At 44.9% G+C, this 16,383-nt stretch overlaps 1 protein-coding gene across 7 annotated transcripts in view; it reads left to right on the plus strand.

The window, feature by feature from the left end:
* The window catches only part of stxbp4 (syntaxin binding protein 4), a 184,824-nt gene that overhangs the window by 93,119 nt on the left and 75,322 nt on the right, over positions 1-16,383 (plus strand). For all 7 annotated transcript variants that reach the window (XM_080209276.1, XM_080209277.1, XM_080209278.1 and 4 more), the window contains 3 exons: positions 3,995-4,113; positions 10,740-10,829; positions 14,435-14,500. In XM_080209276.1, the coding sequence (XP_080065402.1) occupies positions 3,995-4,113; positions 10,740-10,829; positions 14,435-14,500 (275 nt within the window). The remainder of the gene's footprint in view (positions 1-3,994; positions 4,114-10,739; positions 10,830-14,434; positions 14,501-16,383) is intronic.

Below are 16,383 nucleotides of genomic sequence, written 5' to 3' on the forward strand. Positions count from 1 at the left end.
CACTTAGAATCAAAATGGTAAAATCAGGCCCATGGTCTCTGCTGTAGAATTTTATGAAATGCTTACATCTGGATTAATTTACTTTTTTTCTGAGGTTCATACGACGTTCATCTTGTATCAACTTTTATTTTTGGCTTTGCTTATAAGATTCAAACAAGATGTGTCAGGGCTTTTGCCTACAGATTAACCTCAATGGCAGAACATCAATCTTCTACAATATCAATGAGCTGCCAAACACCCTTTCTCATTATAAAGGGAGACTCAGGCCTATAACGATTAAAAACTAATCTCGGCCAGGGCAGTAGTGATTTGCTGCAATCATCTGACATGTCCCTGGCTCCAGGTACTGGACAAGGTGCCACATAGTAGGTTGTTGTGTAAGGTTAAATCTCACGGGATCCAAGGTGAGATACCTCAATGGATAGAAAATTGGCTTCTTGATAGAAGCCAGAGAGTGGTTGTACAGGGTTGTTTTGGATGAAAATATAGGAGACGTGGTTAGTAAGTTTGCAAATGACATCAAGATTGGTAGCAGAGTGGACAGTGAAGAAAGTTATCTCCAATTGCAATGGGATCTTGATCAATTGGGCCAGTGGGCTGACGAATGGCAGATAGAGTTTAATTTAAACGAACGTGAGATGATGCATTTTGGTAGATTGAACCAGGGCAGGACTTACTCAGTTAATGGTAGGCCGTTGGGGAGAGTTACAGATCCAAGACATCTAGAGGTAGATGTTCATAGCTCCTTGAAAGTGGAGTCACAGGTGGACAGAGTGGTGAAGAAGGCATTCAGCATGCTTGGTTTCATCAGTCAAAACATTGAATACAGGAGTTGGGACGTCTTGTTGAAGTTGTACAAGACATTGGTGAGGCCACACTTGGAATACTGTGTGCAGTTCTGATCACCCTATCATAGAAAGGATATTATTAAACTAGAAAAAGTGCGGAAAAGATTTACTGGGATACCACGGGGACTTGATTGTTTGAATTATAAGGAGAGCCTGGATAGACTGGGACTTTTTTCTCTGGAGCGTAGGAGGCTGATCTTGTAGAGGTCTATAAAATAATGAGGGGCACAGATCAGCTAGATAGTCAATATCTTTTCCCGAAGGTAGGGGAGTCTAAAACTAGAGGGCGTAGGTTTAAGGTGAGAGGGGAAAGATACAAAAGTGTGCAGAGGGGCAATTTTTTCACACAGAGGATGGTGAGTGTCTGGAACAAGCTGCCAAAGGTAGTAGTACAGGCGGCTACAATTTTTGATTTAAAAAGCTTTTAGATAGTTACATGGGTAAAATGGGTATAGAGGGATATGGGCTAAATGCAGGCAATTGGGATAAGTTTAGGGGTTTAAAAAAGAAAGGGCAACATGGACAAGTTGGGCTGAAGGGCCTGTTTCCATGGTGTAAATCTCTATGACTCTGTGACTCTAAGGAATCCGATACTCCTGTGTGGCCAAATTCCCCTCCAATTCGATTTTCAAGTTTGCTGACGACACCACTGTAGTGGGTCGGACCTCAAACAATGACAAGACAGAGTACAGAAATGAGATAGAGAATCTGGTGAACTGGTGCAGCAGCAATAATCTCTCCCTGAATATCAACAAAACGGAGGAGATTGTCATCGACATCAGGAAGCGTAAAGAAGAACATGGCCCTGTCTGCATCAATGGGGTCAAAGTAGAATGGGTCAAGAGCTTCAAGTTTTTAGGTGTCCAAATTACTAACAACCTGTCCTGGTCTCCCCATACCGACACTATAGTTAAGAAAGCCCACCAATGCCTCGACTTTCTCAGAAGACTAAGGAAATTTGGCATGTCAAATATGACTGTCACCAACTTTTATAGATGCACTATAAAAAGCATTCTTTCAGGTTTATCACAGCTCGGTATGGGCTCCTGCTCTGCCCAAGACCGCAAGGAACTACAAAAGGTTATGAATGTAGCCCAATCCATCACACAAACCAGCCTTCCATCCATTGATTCTGTCTACACTTCCCTCTGCCTTGGCAAAGCAGCCAGTATAATTATGGACCCCTCACACTCCGGACATTCTCTCTTCCACCTTCTTCCTTCGGGAAAAAGTCTGAGTTCATGTACCAACCGACTGAAGAATATTCTTCCCTGCTGCTGTCTGACTTTTGAGTGGACTTATCTTGAATTAAGTTGATTGTTCTCTACCCCCTAGCTATAACTGTAACACTACATTCTACACTCTCTAGTTTCCTTCTCTATGAACAGTATGCTTTGTCTGTATAGCACGCAAGAAACAATACTTTTCACTGTATGTTAATACATGTGACAATAATAAATCAAATCAAATAAAATATAGCTCTTGGGTCTAAAAGGATCGAGGGATATGGAGGGGAAGGGGGGATCAGGATATTGAATTTGATGATCAGTCATGATCAAAATGAATTGTGGACCAAACTCGAAGGGCTGAATGGCCTCCTCCTATTTTCTATGTATGTTTCTATGTATCAATATCCAAAAGAAAAAATGCTGGAAAATCTCAGCAAATCTGGCAGCATCTGTAAGGAGAGAAAAGAGCTGATATTTCGAGTCCGGGCGACCCTATGACAGAGCAGGCCTGCTGAGATCTTCCAGCATCTTCTACTTTGGTTTCAGATTCCAGCATCCGCAGCAATTTGCTTTTTTCCCCAATCAATATCCGATTGGACACTAATGTCGGAATGGTTGGGATAAGCAGTGAAACGCTGCACTTCTGCACTTGTCCACACACTTTTAATTGCTGTTTGTGATCAAGGTGCACATCTAAAGAGCGGCTACAGAGGTGAACTTCAGGACAAACCACCCACTGTGGAACCTCCAACTTCAGAGGAGAAGAGAAAGTAAGGCAGAAATAATGGCCCAGTTCTTACTGGAGTGGCAGTTCAAGACATACGCCACTACTTGGACTTTTCCCGCATCTTTGTTTTTGTGCAGTAACAGGCTGGGAGTGTGAACTGAAGGCGGCAAATGGCACAGCCAAGGCATCAGGGACTCCAGAAAACAACACAATGAGATTTAACCAGCAGATATTGATTTGATTTATTACTGTCACATGTATTATCATACTGTGAAAAATATTGTTTCTTGTGGCTATACAAACAAAGCATACCATTCATAGAGAAGGAAAGGAGAGGGTGCAGAATGTAGTGTTACAGTCATAGCTAGGGTGTAGACAAAGATCAGCTTAATGCAAGGTAAGTCCATTTAAAAGTCTGACAGCAGCAGGGAAGAAGCTGTTCTTGAGTCAGTTGGTACGTGACCTCAGACTTTTGTATCTTTTTCCCAACGGAAGAAGGTGAAAGAGAGAATGTCCAGGGTGTGTGGGGTCCTTATTTATGCTGGCTGCTTTGACGAGGCAGCAGGAAGCGTAGACAGAGTTAATGGATGGGAGGCTGATTTGCGTGATGGATTGGGCTTCATTCATGAACCTTTGTAGATCCGTGCGGTCTTGAAGAGAGTAGGAGCCGTACCAAACTGTGATACAACCGGACAGAATTCTTTCTAGAGAATACTGGAGAAGGAAGTGAAATGAATTAAAGTCAGAAAGAGAAGGAACGAGTGAATGGTTAAAAAAGAGAGAAAAGCAGCAGAAAGAAAAAGTAAGGAAAGAAATAAAAGATTTGTCATCTTTAAAATCACTAACAATTCACTACCGGAAGGAATCAAATGCAGCTACTTAAATGGTTTCCTTTCTCAGTCAGAGAGAATATTTGGCATTGTGCTAGTGTTCAAAAGGTACTTACACTGTTAATTATAAAGTTTAATTTACTGTGGTGAATTTAATGGATAATCAATGTGTAAATCCAGCAGAATCACACCTGACAGTGTATGTCTAATCCCCAGACCAGGTGGCTCACTGGCACATTGAAAACCGTATGCGTCATTAACACATCATCATTTTCCCAGCGAGGTTCAGTCAGATTTGTCTGCTGTTCACTAACCTCTGCTCACACGTTATCTTTTCACCCCCTCAACCCTCCACCCCAGACTTTGTACAGGCTGCCAGAGACTTGTTTCGATTCCAGCTCGGTGAGTCAGGAGCAGGAGCGGTGATCTTGGGTTCCAATGAAATGGCTAATCTCTGTGAGACAACACGAGCTACTCAGGTGAGGTTTGCACCTGCTGCACACGCCTACGCCACACCTTTGTCTAATTTCCAATGTCATTTCCAAAGTGGAGGAAACTAGCAACCAGCTCACTCCCACGCCTCTGTGACCCTGTAAGTAAACTCCTCAAAATCATCGATTAGATTGCAGCCTATAACTCGCACAAACACATGAGCAAGGAGCAGGAGTAGGCCATTCAGCCCTTCAAGCCTACCCTACTATTCAATGAGACCATGCCAGATCTGATAGTAATTTCCAATCTGCATCCCCCAACTGCCAATAACCTATTACACCCATACTTATCAAGAATCTATCTATTTCTGTCTTAAACATATCCAAAGACTCTGCTTTTCAGGAAGGGAGTTCCAAAGACTCTGAGAGAAGAAAAGGCCACCTCATCATTGTTTTAAATCAGTAACCCCTTATTTTTAAACCGTGACCCCTAATTCTAGATTCACCCACAAGACGAAACATCCTCTCCACAGCCGCCCTGTCAAAACTTCTCAGGATCTTCAAGGTTTCGATCAAGTTGCCTGTTACTCTTCTAAACTCCAGCTGATATAAACCTAGTCTGTCCAGCCTTTCCCCATAAGACAATGCACCCAATCCAGGTATTAGTCTGGTAAACCTTCTCAGAACTGCTTCCAACATATTTACATCCTTCCTTAAATAAGATGACAAACACTACAGGGTACTCCAGATGTGGTCTCACTCATGTCCTGTAAAACAAGTATGAACTCCCTACTTCTACCATCAATTCCACTCACAATAAATGATAATGTTCTACTCACTGTCCTAATTACTTGCTGTACTGCATATGACCCATGCACCAGATCCCTCTGCATCTCGGAGCTCTGCAACCTCTCACCGTTTAGATAATGGCTGGGATTCTCCAACTTCATCCGCGGATGGGATTCTCCGGTCCTGTTGCTGTGAATGGAGATTTGGCTAAGGCTGAATTCTCTGTTCTGGCTGGCAGCAGTAGCAGGGTGTGCCGGAGATCAGAGAATCCCAGCCAATCTGCTTCTTTTTATTCTTCCTGCCAAAATGGACAATTTCACATTTTCCCACATTATACTCCATTTGCCAATCTTTACGCACTCACTTAACCATACCTATCTTTTTGTAGCCTCGTGCCCTCTTTACAATTTGCCCTCCTACATATCTATGTCACCAGCAAATTTGACAACCATCGCTTCATCCAGGTCATTTATATAAACTGTAAACAGTTGAGATCCCAGCACCGATCGTGTAGCGCACCACTCGTTACATCTTGTGCTGTTAATTGTAGGGTGGCATAATGATTAGCACTGTTCAATTCCAGCCCTCAGGTCACTGTCTGTGTGGCGTTTGCACATTCTCTCTGTGTCTGCGTGGGTTTCCTTCAGGTGCTCCAATTCCCACACTCCAAATATGTGCAGTTTCAGTGGATTGGCCATGCTAAATTGTCCTTTAGTGTGAGGGAGATTAGCAGGGTAAATACATGGGGTTACGGGATAGGGGTTGGGTGGGATTGTTGTCAGTGCAGGCTCAATGAGCCGAAAGGCCTCTTTCTGCACTGTGGGACTCTATGATCTTTTCTGTTAGCTAGCCAATCTTAAATCCACGCCAATACCCCCTATACCATGAACTTTTATTTTACACAATAACTTTTGATGTGACACTTTATCAAATGCCTTCTGGAAATCCAAGTACAGTATATCCACCAGTTCCCTTTCATCCGTGGCATAGATTATTTCTCAAATACGTCCAATAAGTCGGGTGAGATGGTGGCACAGTGGTTAGCACTGCTGCCTCACAGCACTGGGGGACCCGGGTTCAATTCCTGGCCTGAGTCACTGTGAGAAGTTTGCATGTTCTCCCCTTGTCTGCGTGGGTTTCCTCCACATGCTCCAGTTTCCTCTTACAGTCCGAAGGTGTGCGGGTTAGGTGGATTGGCCATGCTAGGTTACCCCTTAGTGTAAGGGAATTGATAGGGTAAACAAGTAAGGCTACGGGGATAGGACCTGGGTGGGATTGTGGTCGGCACAGCCTCAATGGGCTGAATGGCCTCCTTCTGCACTGTACGGGTTCGATGATTCTAAGTTGACTAAACATGATTTCCCTTTCATCAAACTGCCTGATCACCTTGAACTTATCCAAGTGCTCTGCTATAACTTATTTAATAAAGGCATTTATTTTCCAACAGCAGATGTTAAGCTTACTGCCCTGTTTTCTGTCTCCCTTCCTTTTTGAACAATGGAGTTACATTTGCTATCTTCCAAGCTAATGGGATCTTCCCTGAATCCAGTGAACATTTAAACCAATGCATCAACTATCTCACTAGCCACTTCTTGAAGATGTTGGGATGAAGGCCATTGGGACCCGGGCACTTGTCAGCCCACAGCCCCAATGATTTACTCAGTGCCACTTCTCTGGTGATTGTAGTTTTCCGAAGATTCTCCCTCCTATCAGTTTCCTGGTTTATAGGTACTGCTGATGTGGAGATGCCGGAGTTGGACTGGGATAAGCAAAGTAAGAAGTCTCACAACACCAGTCCAACCTTTGGACTTTAACCTGGCGTTGTGAGACTTCTTGTTGTAGGTACTGCTTCTGGGGTGTTAGCTGTAATCTCTCCCAGTGAAGACTGATGTAAAATGCCTGGTCAATTCATCTGCCATTTCCTTCTTTTCCATGATCAGTTCTCCAGACTCACTGTCTATAGGACTGACACTCACTTTGTTCACTCATTTCGTTTTGAAGTATTGATAGAAACTCTCACTCTGTTTTTATATTTCTGACTAGCTTTCTTCTCTCCCATTCTAATTTTCCCTACTTATTAATCTTTTAGTCATCCTTTGTTATTCCTTGAATTCTGTCCAATCATCTGTCCTGACTTTGCTTTTTCTTTAAGTTGGATACAATCTCTAACCTTTCTAGTTAATTGCTGATTGCAATGTATCTATTCTGTGCATTCCGAAATATCCCCTTAAATATTTGCCACTGCATCTGTATTGGTGAGCTGCCCGGGGAGGTGGTGGGAGCAGTTACGATAGCAGCATTTAAGGGACAACTAGACGAATACATGAATAGGATGGCACAGTAAGTAGTCTCACAACACCAGGTTAAAGTCCAACAGGTTTATTTGGTAACACGAGCTTTCAGAGCGCTGCCCCTTCATCAGGTGATCCTTCGAGGATGTAACTAGTAGAGTTGACGAAGGAGAACCAGAGGATGTACTTTATTTAAACTTTCAGAAGGCTTTCAACAAGGTCTCACATAACAGACTACTATATAAAGTTAAAGCACAAAAGATTGCAGGTTATTTCTTGAGATGTTTAGAAAGCTGGTAAGCAGTAAGGAAGCAAAGAGTTGGCATAAATGGGTCTTTTTCTGATTGGCAGTCAGTGACTAGTGGGGTACCACAGGGATCTGTGCTGGGACCCCAACTGCCCTCATTATACATTAATGATTTAACAAAGAGGGAAATGAATGTATTATTTCCAAATTTGCAGATGTTACAAAGTTGGGTGGGAGCGTGAACTGTGAGAAGGATGCAGAGATGCTTCAGCATGATTTGGACAGGCTGAGTATGGGCATCTGCATGGCAGATGTAGTATAATGTGGATAAATGTAAGGTTATCCACTTTGATAGCAATAATAGGAAGACAGATTATTACTTTAATTAACATAAATTGAGAGCGGTGGATATTCAGTGAGACGTTGGCGTCCTCGTGCATCGCTCGCTGAAAGTAAGCGCGCAGGTACAGCAGGCAGTAAAGAAGGCAAATGGTCTGTTGGCCTTCATAGCAAGAGAATTTCTGTATAGGGATAAGGATGTTTTGCTCCTATTGTGTAGGCTGTTGGTGAGGCCACATTTGGAATATTGTGTGCAATTTTGGTGTCCTTATCTGAGGAAGGATGTCCTTGCTGTAGAGAGAGTACAGCAGAGATTTATCAGGCTGATTCCTGGGATGGCAGGTCTGACATATGAGGAGACACTAAGTCAGTTAGGATTATATTCACTGGAGTTTAAAAGAGTAAAGGGGATCTCATAGAAACTTATAAACAGGGTAGATTCAGAAAGAATGTTCCCCATGGTGGGGGAACCCAGAACTAGGGGTCATAGTTTGAGGATAAGGGGTCAACGTTTTCGGACTGAGGTGAGGAGAAATTTCAATAAAACCTATCTGATTCACTAATGTCCCGTAGGGAAGGAAATCTGCCATCCTTATCCGTTCTGACCAACATGTGACTCCAGAGTCACAGCAACGTAACGTGGTTGACTCTCAACAGCCCTCCAAGGGCAATTACAGATGGGCAATAAATGCTGGCCAGCCAGTGATGCCCGTGTCCAATGAATAAAAAAAATCCCAAACTCTGGCACTGGGCAGGCAATTCAGTGAAGCGGACACACACTCTGATACAGTGAACCATGCCCCTCTGACCCTACTGCCACTACATTCCTTGTAGCTCTTCCTGTACTACAGCACAATGACCAGTTAGCTCATCCACCCTGCAGCTCCCACTCTCATTGCAAATAAGCTAACAAAACATCAAACCTGCTAGACAATTGCAAGGGCCAAAGCTCCTGCACTCCTGCCCCATATGTCGTCTTACCTGCCTTACTGGCAGTCAGACCCTCCTGTTCCTGATCACTGACCAAATCAGAAGACCCTATCCTAAAGGATGCGGCTGCCTCCTGGAATAAAGTATCCAGGCGACCTTGCCCATCTCTGGGGTGCCACAGTGCCTGTAGTGTGGTCTCTCTCCAGCTCAGTAACTCAGAGCTCAAATCTCCGCAGCCACAAACTCTGACTGCAGATGTGTTTGCCCTGGATCACATCAGTAACCAGAAGCACTCACATCCTGCATCGCCTGCTCTGCCAATTCCAGTATGTGTTAATTCATTAATAATTACTAATTAATGTATAATTAATAAAACCTACACCTCTCAGTAGGTTTTGGCACTGCTAGTAAACTTCACAATACTGCTAAAATTCACAGTTTCTAGTAATACCAGTTACTGATTTTTCTGCTCCTTCTGCTGCACTCCTGCATATCTGTTATTCTATATATAAACTGCCCCGAATCCTTCGATTAGATTCCAGTCTGTAACTCACTCCCGGGTATCTGTTATTCTATATATAAACCACCCCGAACCCCTCGATTAGATTCCAGTCTGTAACTCACTCCCGGGTATCTGTTATTCTATATATAAACTGCCCCGAACCCCTCGATTAGATTCCAGTCTGTAACTCACTCCCGGGTATCTGTTATTCTATATATAAACCACCCCGAACCCCTCGATTAGATTCCAGTCTGTAACTCACTCCCGGGTATCTGTTATTCTATATATAAACCACCCCGAGCCCCTCGATTAGATTCCAGACTGTAACTCACTCCCGGGTATCTGTTTTTCTATATATAAACCACCTCGAACCCCTCGATTAGATTCCAGTCTGTATCTCACTCCCTGGTATCTGTTATTCTATATATAAACTACCCCAAACCCCTCGATTAGATTCCAGCCTGTAACTCATTCCCGGATGTCTGTTATTCTATATATAAATCACCCCGAAGCCCTCGATTAGATTCCAGTCTGTAACTCACTCCCGGGTATCTGTTATTCTATATGTAAACCACCCGAACCCCTCGATTAGATTCCAGTCTGTAACTCACTCCCAGGTATCTGTTATTCTATATATAAACCACCCCGAACCCCTCGATTAGATTCCAGTCTGTGACTCACTCCCAGGTATCTGTTATTCTATATATAAACCACCCCGAGCCCCTCGATTGGACACCAGCCGTAAGTTATTTCAGAATGTGAACTAAAGCTCCTACCATGTTGTTCTGTAACCAATCACATATCAAGTACTTTGACCAATCCGCTAGCCAGTCACCTCCCTGAACTCGGCTCAATGTGAACTTTAACAAAACCTGGAATAGATGCTCCAAATGTGCAAAGGAACCTTTCCATTTCTCACACCAGCCACCGGGATATCTCTGCACACAGTCGGTAACACAATACCAGCTGTTTGCCCCACATTAGTCTGAGCTGCCACAGTACCATCAGGGAGGTGATGGCCTCATGGTATTATCACTAGACTATTAATCCAGAAACTCAGCTGATGGTCTGGAAACCCGGGTTTGAAATTCACCGTGACAGATGTTGGAATTTGAATTCAATAAAAAATATCTGGAATCTACTGACGACCATGAAACCATTGTCGATTGTCGGAAAAACCCATCTGGTTCACTAATGTCGTCTAGGGAAGGAAATCTGTCATGGTTACCCGGCCTGGCCTACTTGTGGTTCCAGAGCCACAGCAATGTGGTTGATTCTCAACTTCCCTCGGGCAACTAGGGATGGGCAATAAATGCCCACAAATGAATAAAAAAGGCACACTTACAGCAAGCAGAGCCAATTAGCAGAACTAAAAACCAGTTATCCAGCTTTCCTGTCCTTGCTGCTTCCAAAATAAAGTTTATTTATTAGTCACAAGTCAGGCTTACATTGACATTGCAATGAAGTTACTGTGAAATTCTCCTTTCATCAACAGAGCTAAACATTAAATAAACTTGCAGTTTGTCTTGTGAAAAGCTCCCAGCTGTTGAGACTGAATACCTCCTGAATTTTTCAGATTGCATCGTCCAGTTCCGTGGATAAGGAAGATTTGGAAAGAATCACCCAGGAGAGAAATGAAGCATTAAGAGAGTTGAAGAAAGCCAAGGTGGGAGAAGTTTACTGCATCTTGGAATAGTGATCAGGCTCTGTCACAAGAGAGAACAAGACTCCCCCAGCTCGTTTAAAAAGTCACGAATCAGGAATTCATAAAATCCTACAATGCAGAAGGAGGCCATTTGGCCCCTCTGGTCTGCATTGACGAAAACCTCACCCAGGCCCAACCCCCACATATTTACCTTACCCGAGTTAATCCCCCTGACACTAAGGGACAATTTAGCATGGTCAATCCACCTAACACGCACGTCTTTGGACTGTGGGAGGAAACCGGACGCAATCCACGCAGACATGGGGAGAATGTGCAAAATCCACACAGACAGTGACCCAAGGCGGGAATCGAACCCAGATGCCCGGTGCTGTTAGGCAACAGTGCTGACCACTGTGCCACTGTGTTGCCCCTTGTGGATCATTTTAATCACCTTGTTTTTGTTTTAAAATATGGCCCGTTGATGTGGATCGATTGGATTCGCTCTAAATCTCCAGCCCCTTCCCTTAAACCTGGGGATTCAAGCTTCCTTTATTCTTCAGAGTTTGTGCCAACAAATCTCGAATGTGGTACATGATCGAGCACCTTTTGGAAGTTCACGGGCCCAGCGTCATACACGACATTAACCCTCATTAACCCTCTCCATTATTACAGAGAATATGAACTCTTCTTTCCTGAATGGTAAAGTCTTCACATTAAATGGTGATCCCAGTGAAATTCTGCCCTTTGAACCAGAGGCCCTGATGGTATGAATTCACTTCTAAACGGAGTTCTGGGCTGTGAGCCTGGCTATTTCCAAAAGCACCTGGGACAATGAGGGGCGGGCACGGTGGCGCAGTGGTTAGCACAGCTGCCTCACAGCGCCAGGCACTCGGGTTCAATTCTGGCCTCAGGTCACTGTCTGTGTGGAGTTTGCACGTTCTCCCCGTGTCTGCGTGGGTTTCCTGCGAGTGCCCCGGTTTCCTCCCACAGTCCAAAAGATGTGCTGGTTAGGTTGACTGGCCATGCTAAATTGACCCTCATGTCAGGGGGATTAGCAGTGTAAATATGTGAGGTTGTGGGAATACGACCTGGATGGGATTATGGTCGGTACAGACTCAATGGGCCGAGTGGCCTCCTTCTGCACTGTAGGGATTCTGTGATTCCAATGAGAGCCACGTTTTCACAAGAAGGTTGGAGTCCCCAGTCTCAGGCAGTGGGACCCTCTCCCATGATGGTGGTCCTGGGAAGAATGATTACCCCCTTAGTGATTTAGTTACAATTCAGATGTGTGGGGACTCTGTCCTAGACAACAACAACTTTCATTTGTGTAGCACCTTTAACTTAGTAAGAATGTCCCAAGGCGCTTGCCAGGAAAATAATCCAGCCAAAATTGACACTGAGCCACAAGAGGGGACATCAGGGCAAGGGACAGGAAGCTTGGTCAAGTGGGAAGGTTTTAAGGAGCATCTTAAATGAGACCAGAGACATGGAGAGGTTTGAGGAAGGAATCCTAGAACTTGGAGCCCATGCAGTTGAAGGCACAGCCGCAAGTGGTGATGTGAAGGATATCGGGATGTGGAAGAATTGGAGGACCGCAGAATTTGCAGAGGATCACAGGACTGGAGGAATCTCTGTGGAATTCACTACAACAGAAAGCCAGAACGTTGTGAGATTTCAAGAGGAAAGTAGATATAGGTTTTGGGGTTAAAGGGATCGAGGGATACAGGGGAGAAGAAGGGGATTAGGATATTGAATTCGACGGAGCTGGTTGGAAAGGCCGGATGGCCTCCTCCTGCTTCTAGTTTCTCTGTTTCTCTGTGAAAGGGATGCAGAAAGTGAAACTACTGGAGATTCACATCACAAAGCTTGAAGGCAGCGGGAATGTGGAGAAGGGTGATGAGAGTAGATGATGTGGTGACTTTCAGAAGGAAATTGGATGTATACTTGAAAGGAGCAGGTCTGTAAGTCCCTGGGAAAAGCGTAGAGGAGTGGGCCTACTTGGATATCTTCTTCAAAGAGGCACAATGGACTGAATGGTTTCCTTCTGTATTCTAGAATTCCACTGTAGTGAGACAAGAGGCACCTGTCGACCAGATTGGTAAATCCATTGTTCTTTATAACTGGAATCCAGCATTTTTCCAGTAATGTTTCCTGGTGCAGCTGCAGTGAGCAGATTTATTGGATCCAGTTTAGCAATCTGCCAGGCTGCCTCTCAGCTTGCTATAAACAAGGGAACCAGGAGGGTCTAAAGGGTTATAAATGTGAAGGCGTGAATTTTAAACCTTTCGAAGAGATTGAAAGGCAAGGCTAAGGACAGAGGTGACTAGGTGAAGGGGACCTGGTAGAGGGCAGCAGAGTTTTGGATGGGCTGAATGTACAGACGGTGGAAATGTGGAGCGGGCCAGGGGAACGCTGGAACAATGGGAACTTGGAGCTGACAAAGACAAGAGCAGAGATTTCAGATAGACTGAGGCAGTGGGAGCGGCAGTTGTGTTATTTGTTTGGACCTTTCCAGAGATAAGAACTGAAGCATTCAAACAGGGAGTCCTGGGGGACAGTCTCATGAGGTGATAGCGTACTCAACGACTTTGGAAAGGAAAGGGAGGTTGGAAGCGGCAGTATTCAGGGAAGGTGGGTTGTTTGGACAATGGGATAATAATGGCAGTTGTGAAAGGGAGAGGGGGATGGTACCTGAGGAATAGCCATCACTCTCATAGTTAGCCAGCATGGGACCAGGAATAGAATTAAACTGCAGAGCGGCTTAATGGGGGTGTGGGCCAAGGGAATAGGCAGTGGGTCTCAGGGACAGGGTGAGCACGGAGAGGGCAGCAGGCTCAATAGGAGCAAGTGGAGCTCATGGCCAGGGTGGGTAGGCCAGCTGGGGGAGGAGTGCTCCGGTGAGAAAGGGGTGGGGGAGTTGTTGGGGGTCGGGAAGCAGCTGATTAAATCAAAGCTCTTGCATTCCTTACCCCTGTTCTTGGAGGTGAGGGCTGAGGGGAGCAGGAGAAAGGGGTTTAACAAGGAGACAGTGAAGGCCTTTGTAGAAGATCAAGAGAGGTACAGACGGTGATAACTCCCATTAGTAGTTGGTTAGTGTGGTGTCTCAACTTACATTATCAGCTAATTAGCCAGCTTTCTGACTGGTGAGTTACACTCTTGGTTTGTTTCTGCACTGAACAATCAGTGTAACTGTTCTCTCCTCACATCTACGGCACAGCAGGACTTCAACTTTTAATAAACTGCCAACTTCCAACCTCCAGTCACGCACACAGTCTCACACAGATGTGAGAATCTAGTTAAACATGGGATCGGAGAGCTGCAACAGGGTGAGGCAGAGCCTCACAAACCTCCACTCCCAGACTCTAACTCGCACCAAGGCCGGAATTTAATCTGGGCAATAGGGCTCTCCCTCCCAGAGCCCTAACCCGTTCCTTTGGGGGTGCCTCTGTGTTAAATGCCTACCAGGTACCCAACTGGGAAGTGTGGGCCTTTCCCAGGATCCCGGGAGCACCAAAGAATGAAGATAACTGAGCTGCCTTGGAAAAGTTACCAGTAAAAAGATGAAATAAAGGACAGAGATTTTGTAATCTTTCACCTACTAACCTGTTGTCTTGCATTTTGCTCAGGATGGTTTGGCAGAATCAGAGAAAAGCAGGAAGCAGCTGAGTGAAGAGCTACAGAAAGTCAAACAGGTGAGGATTTACATACCTATCCCCTCGATACAAAAGCTGCTACAGGATTGTCTGCTGGTTAGCCTGTGGGGTACCGTGTGCATTATCCCACTCGGGCATGTACGCCCAGGTTAAACATTAAGTAAATGACCGGGATTCTCTGGTTCTACACGCACTAGTCCCCATTTACCAGCTGGTAAAATCAAAATACTGTGGATGCTGGAATCTGAAATCAAAAGAGAAAATGCTGGAAGATCTTAGCAGGTCTCGCAGCATCTGTAAGGAGCGAAAAGAGCTGATGTTTTGAGTCCAGACGACCCTTTATCAAAGCTTTGTCAAAGAATCATTTGCCCTTGAAACGTCAGCTCTTTTCTCTCCTTACGGATGCTGCCAGACCTGCTGAGATTTTCCAGCGTTTTTTCTTCCCTTTTATCAGCTGTTTTTTGCTGCAGTCTATTCAGGAGGGATTGATGTTTTGTTGCTAAATTATAGATAAGTGTAGGAGAGAGAAGACACCAGGATCGTGAAGCTGTGTGAATATAGGAACATAAGAATGAGGAGCAGAAACAGGCAAATTCAGCCCTCTGAGCCTGTACCGCCAGGGCTGATCTCTCTCTGGTCTCAAATCCACCTCCCCATCTGTTGCCTATATCCCCTTATCCCTTTTTGTTACTAAAAATATATCTATCTCCTTCTTGAAACCATTCAATGATTCAGACTCCGCTGCGCGATGGGGCAGTGAGTTCCACAAATTCACCACCCTCTGTGAGAAGTAGTTCCTCCTCATCTGAATTTTAAATCTGCCTCCTCTCAACCAACACCTGTGACCTCTTGTTCTAGATTGCCCCATGAGAGGAAACATTTGGTCTACATTTACTTTAGTAAAGATAAAAGTTTATCTATTAGCCACAAGTGAGGCTTACGTTAACATTGCAATGAAGTTACCATGAAATTCCTCGTGTCGCCGCAGCGCATCACCTGTTCGGGCCATGCACCTAACCAGCACGTCTTTCAGAGTGTGGGGGGAATCCGGAGTGCCCAGAAAAAACCCACGCAAACACGGGGAAAACATGCAAACTCCGCACAAACAGTGACCCAAGCTGGGAATCGAACCCAGGTCCCTGCCACATGGGCGGCACGGTAGCACAGTGGTTAGCACTGCTGCTTCACAGGGTCCTGGGTTCGATTCTCAGCTCGGCACTGTCTCTGTGGAGTTTGCACCTTCTCCTCGTGCCTGCGTGGGTTTCCTCTGGGTGCTCTGGTTTCCTCCCACAGTCCAGAGATGTGCGAGTTAGTTTGATTGGCCATGCTAAGAAATTGCCCCTAAGTGTCCAGGGATGCGTAGGTTAGAGGGATTAGTGGGTATAATATGTAGGGATATGAGGTTAGGGATTGTGTTCGGCGCAGACTTGATGGGCCGAAGGGCCTCTTTCTGCACTGTAGGGTTCTATGATTTTTATGATTCTTATGATTATCAATCCCTTTAAAAATTTTATATACCTTGATCAGATCCCCTCTCATCCTTCTATACTCCAGCGAGTACAAGCCCAAACTGTTCCATCTCTCCTCAGACATCAACCCTTTCATCCCCAGAATCAATCTGGTGAACCTCCTCTGAGCTGCCTCCAATGCCACCACATCCTTCCTCAAATAAGGAGAGCAAAACTGGACCCAATACTCTAGGTGTGGTCTCACCAACACCCTATACAACTGCAACAACACTTCTATACTCCAGTCCCTTTGCAATAAATGCCAACGTCCCATTTGCCATTTTTATTACATGCTGCACCTGCATACCGACTTTCTGCAATTCATGAACACAGACACCCAGATCCCTCTGCCCAGATGCATTTTGAATCTGCTTTCCATTTAGGCAGTAAAGAGAATAAAGAAATTCAAGAGAA

The sequence above is a fragment of the Carcharhinus amblyrhynchos genome, chromosome 21, assembly GCF_965287045.1.
Source record: "Carcharhinus amblyrhynchos chromosome 21, sCarAmb.v2.hapA, whole genome shotgun sequence".
Classification (NCBI taxonomy): domain Eukaryota; kingdom Metazoa; phylum Chordata; class Chondrichthyes; order Carcharhiniformes; family Carcharhinidae; genus Carcharhinus; species Carcharhinus amblyrhynchos.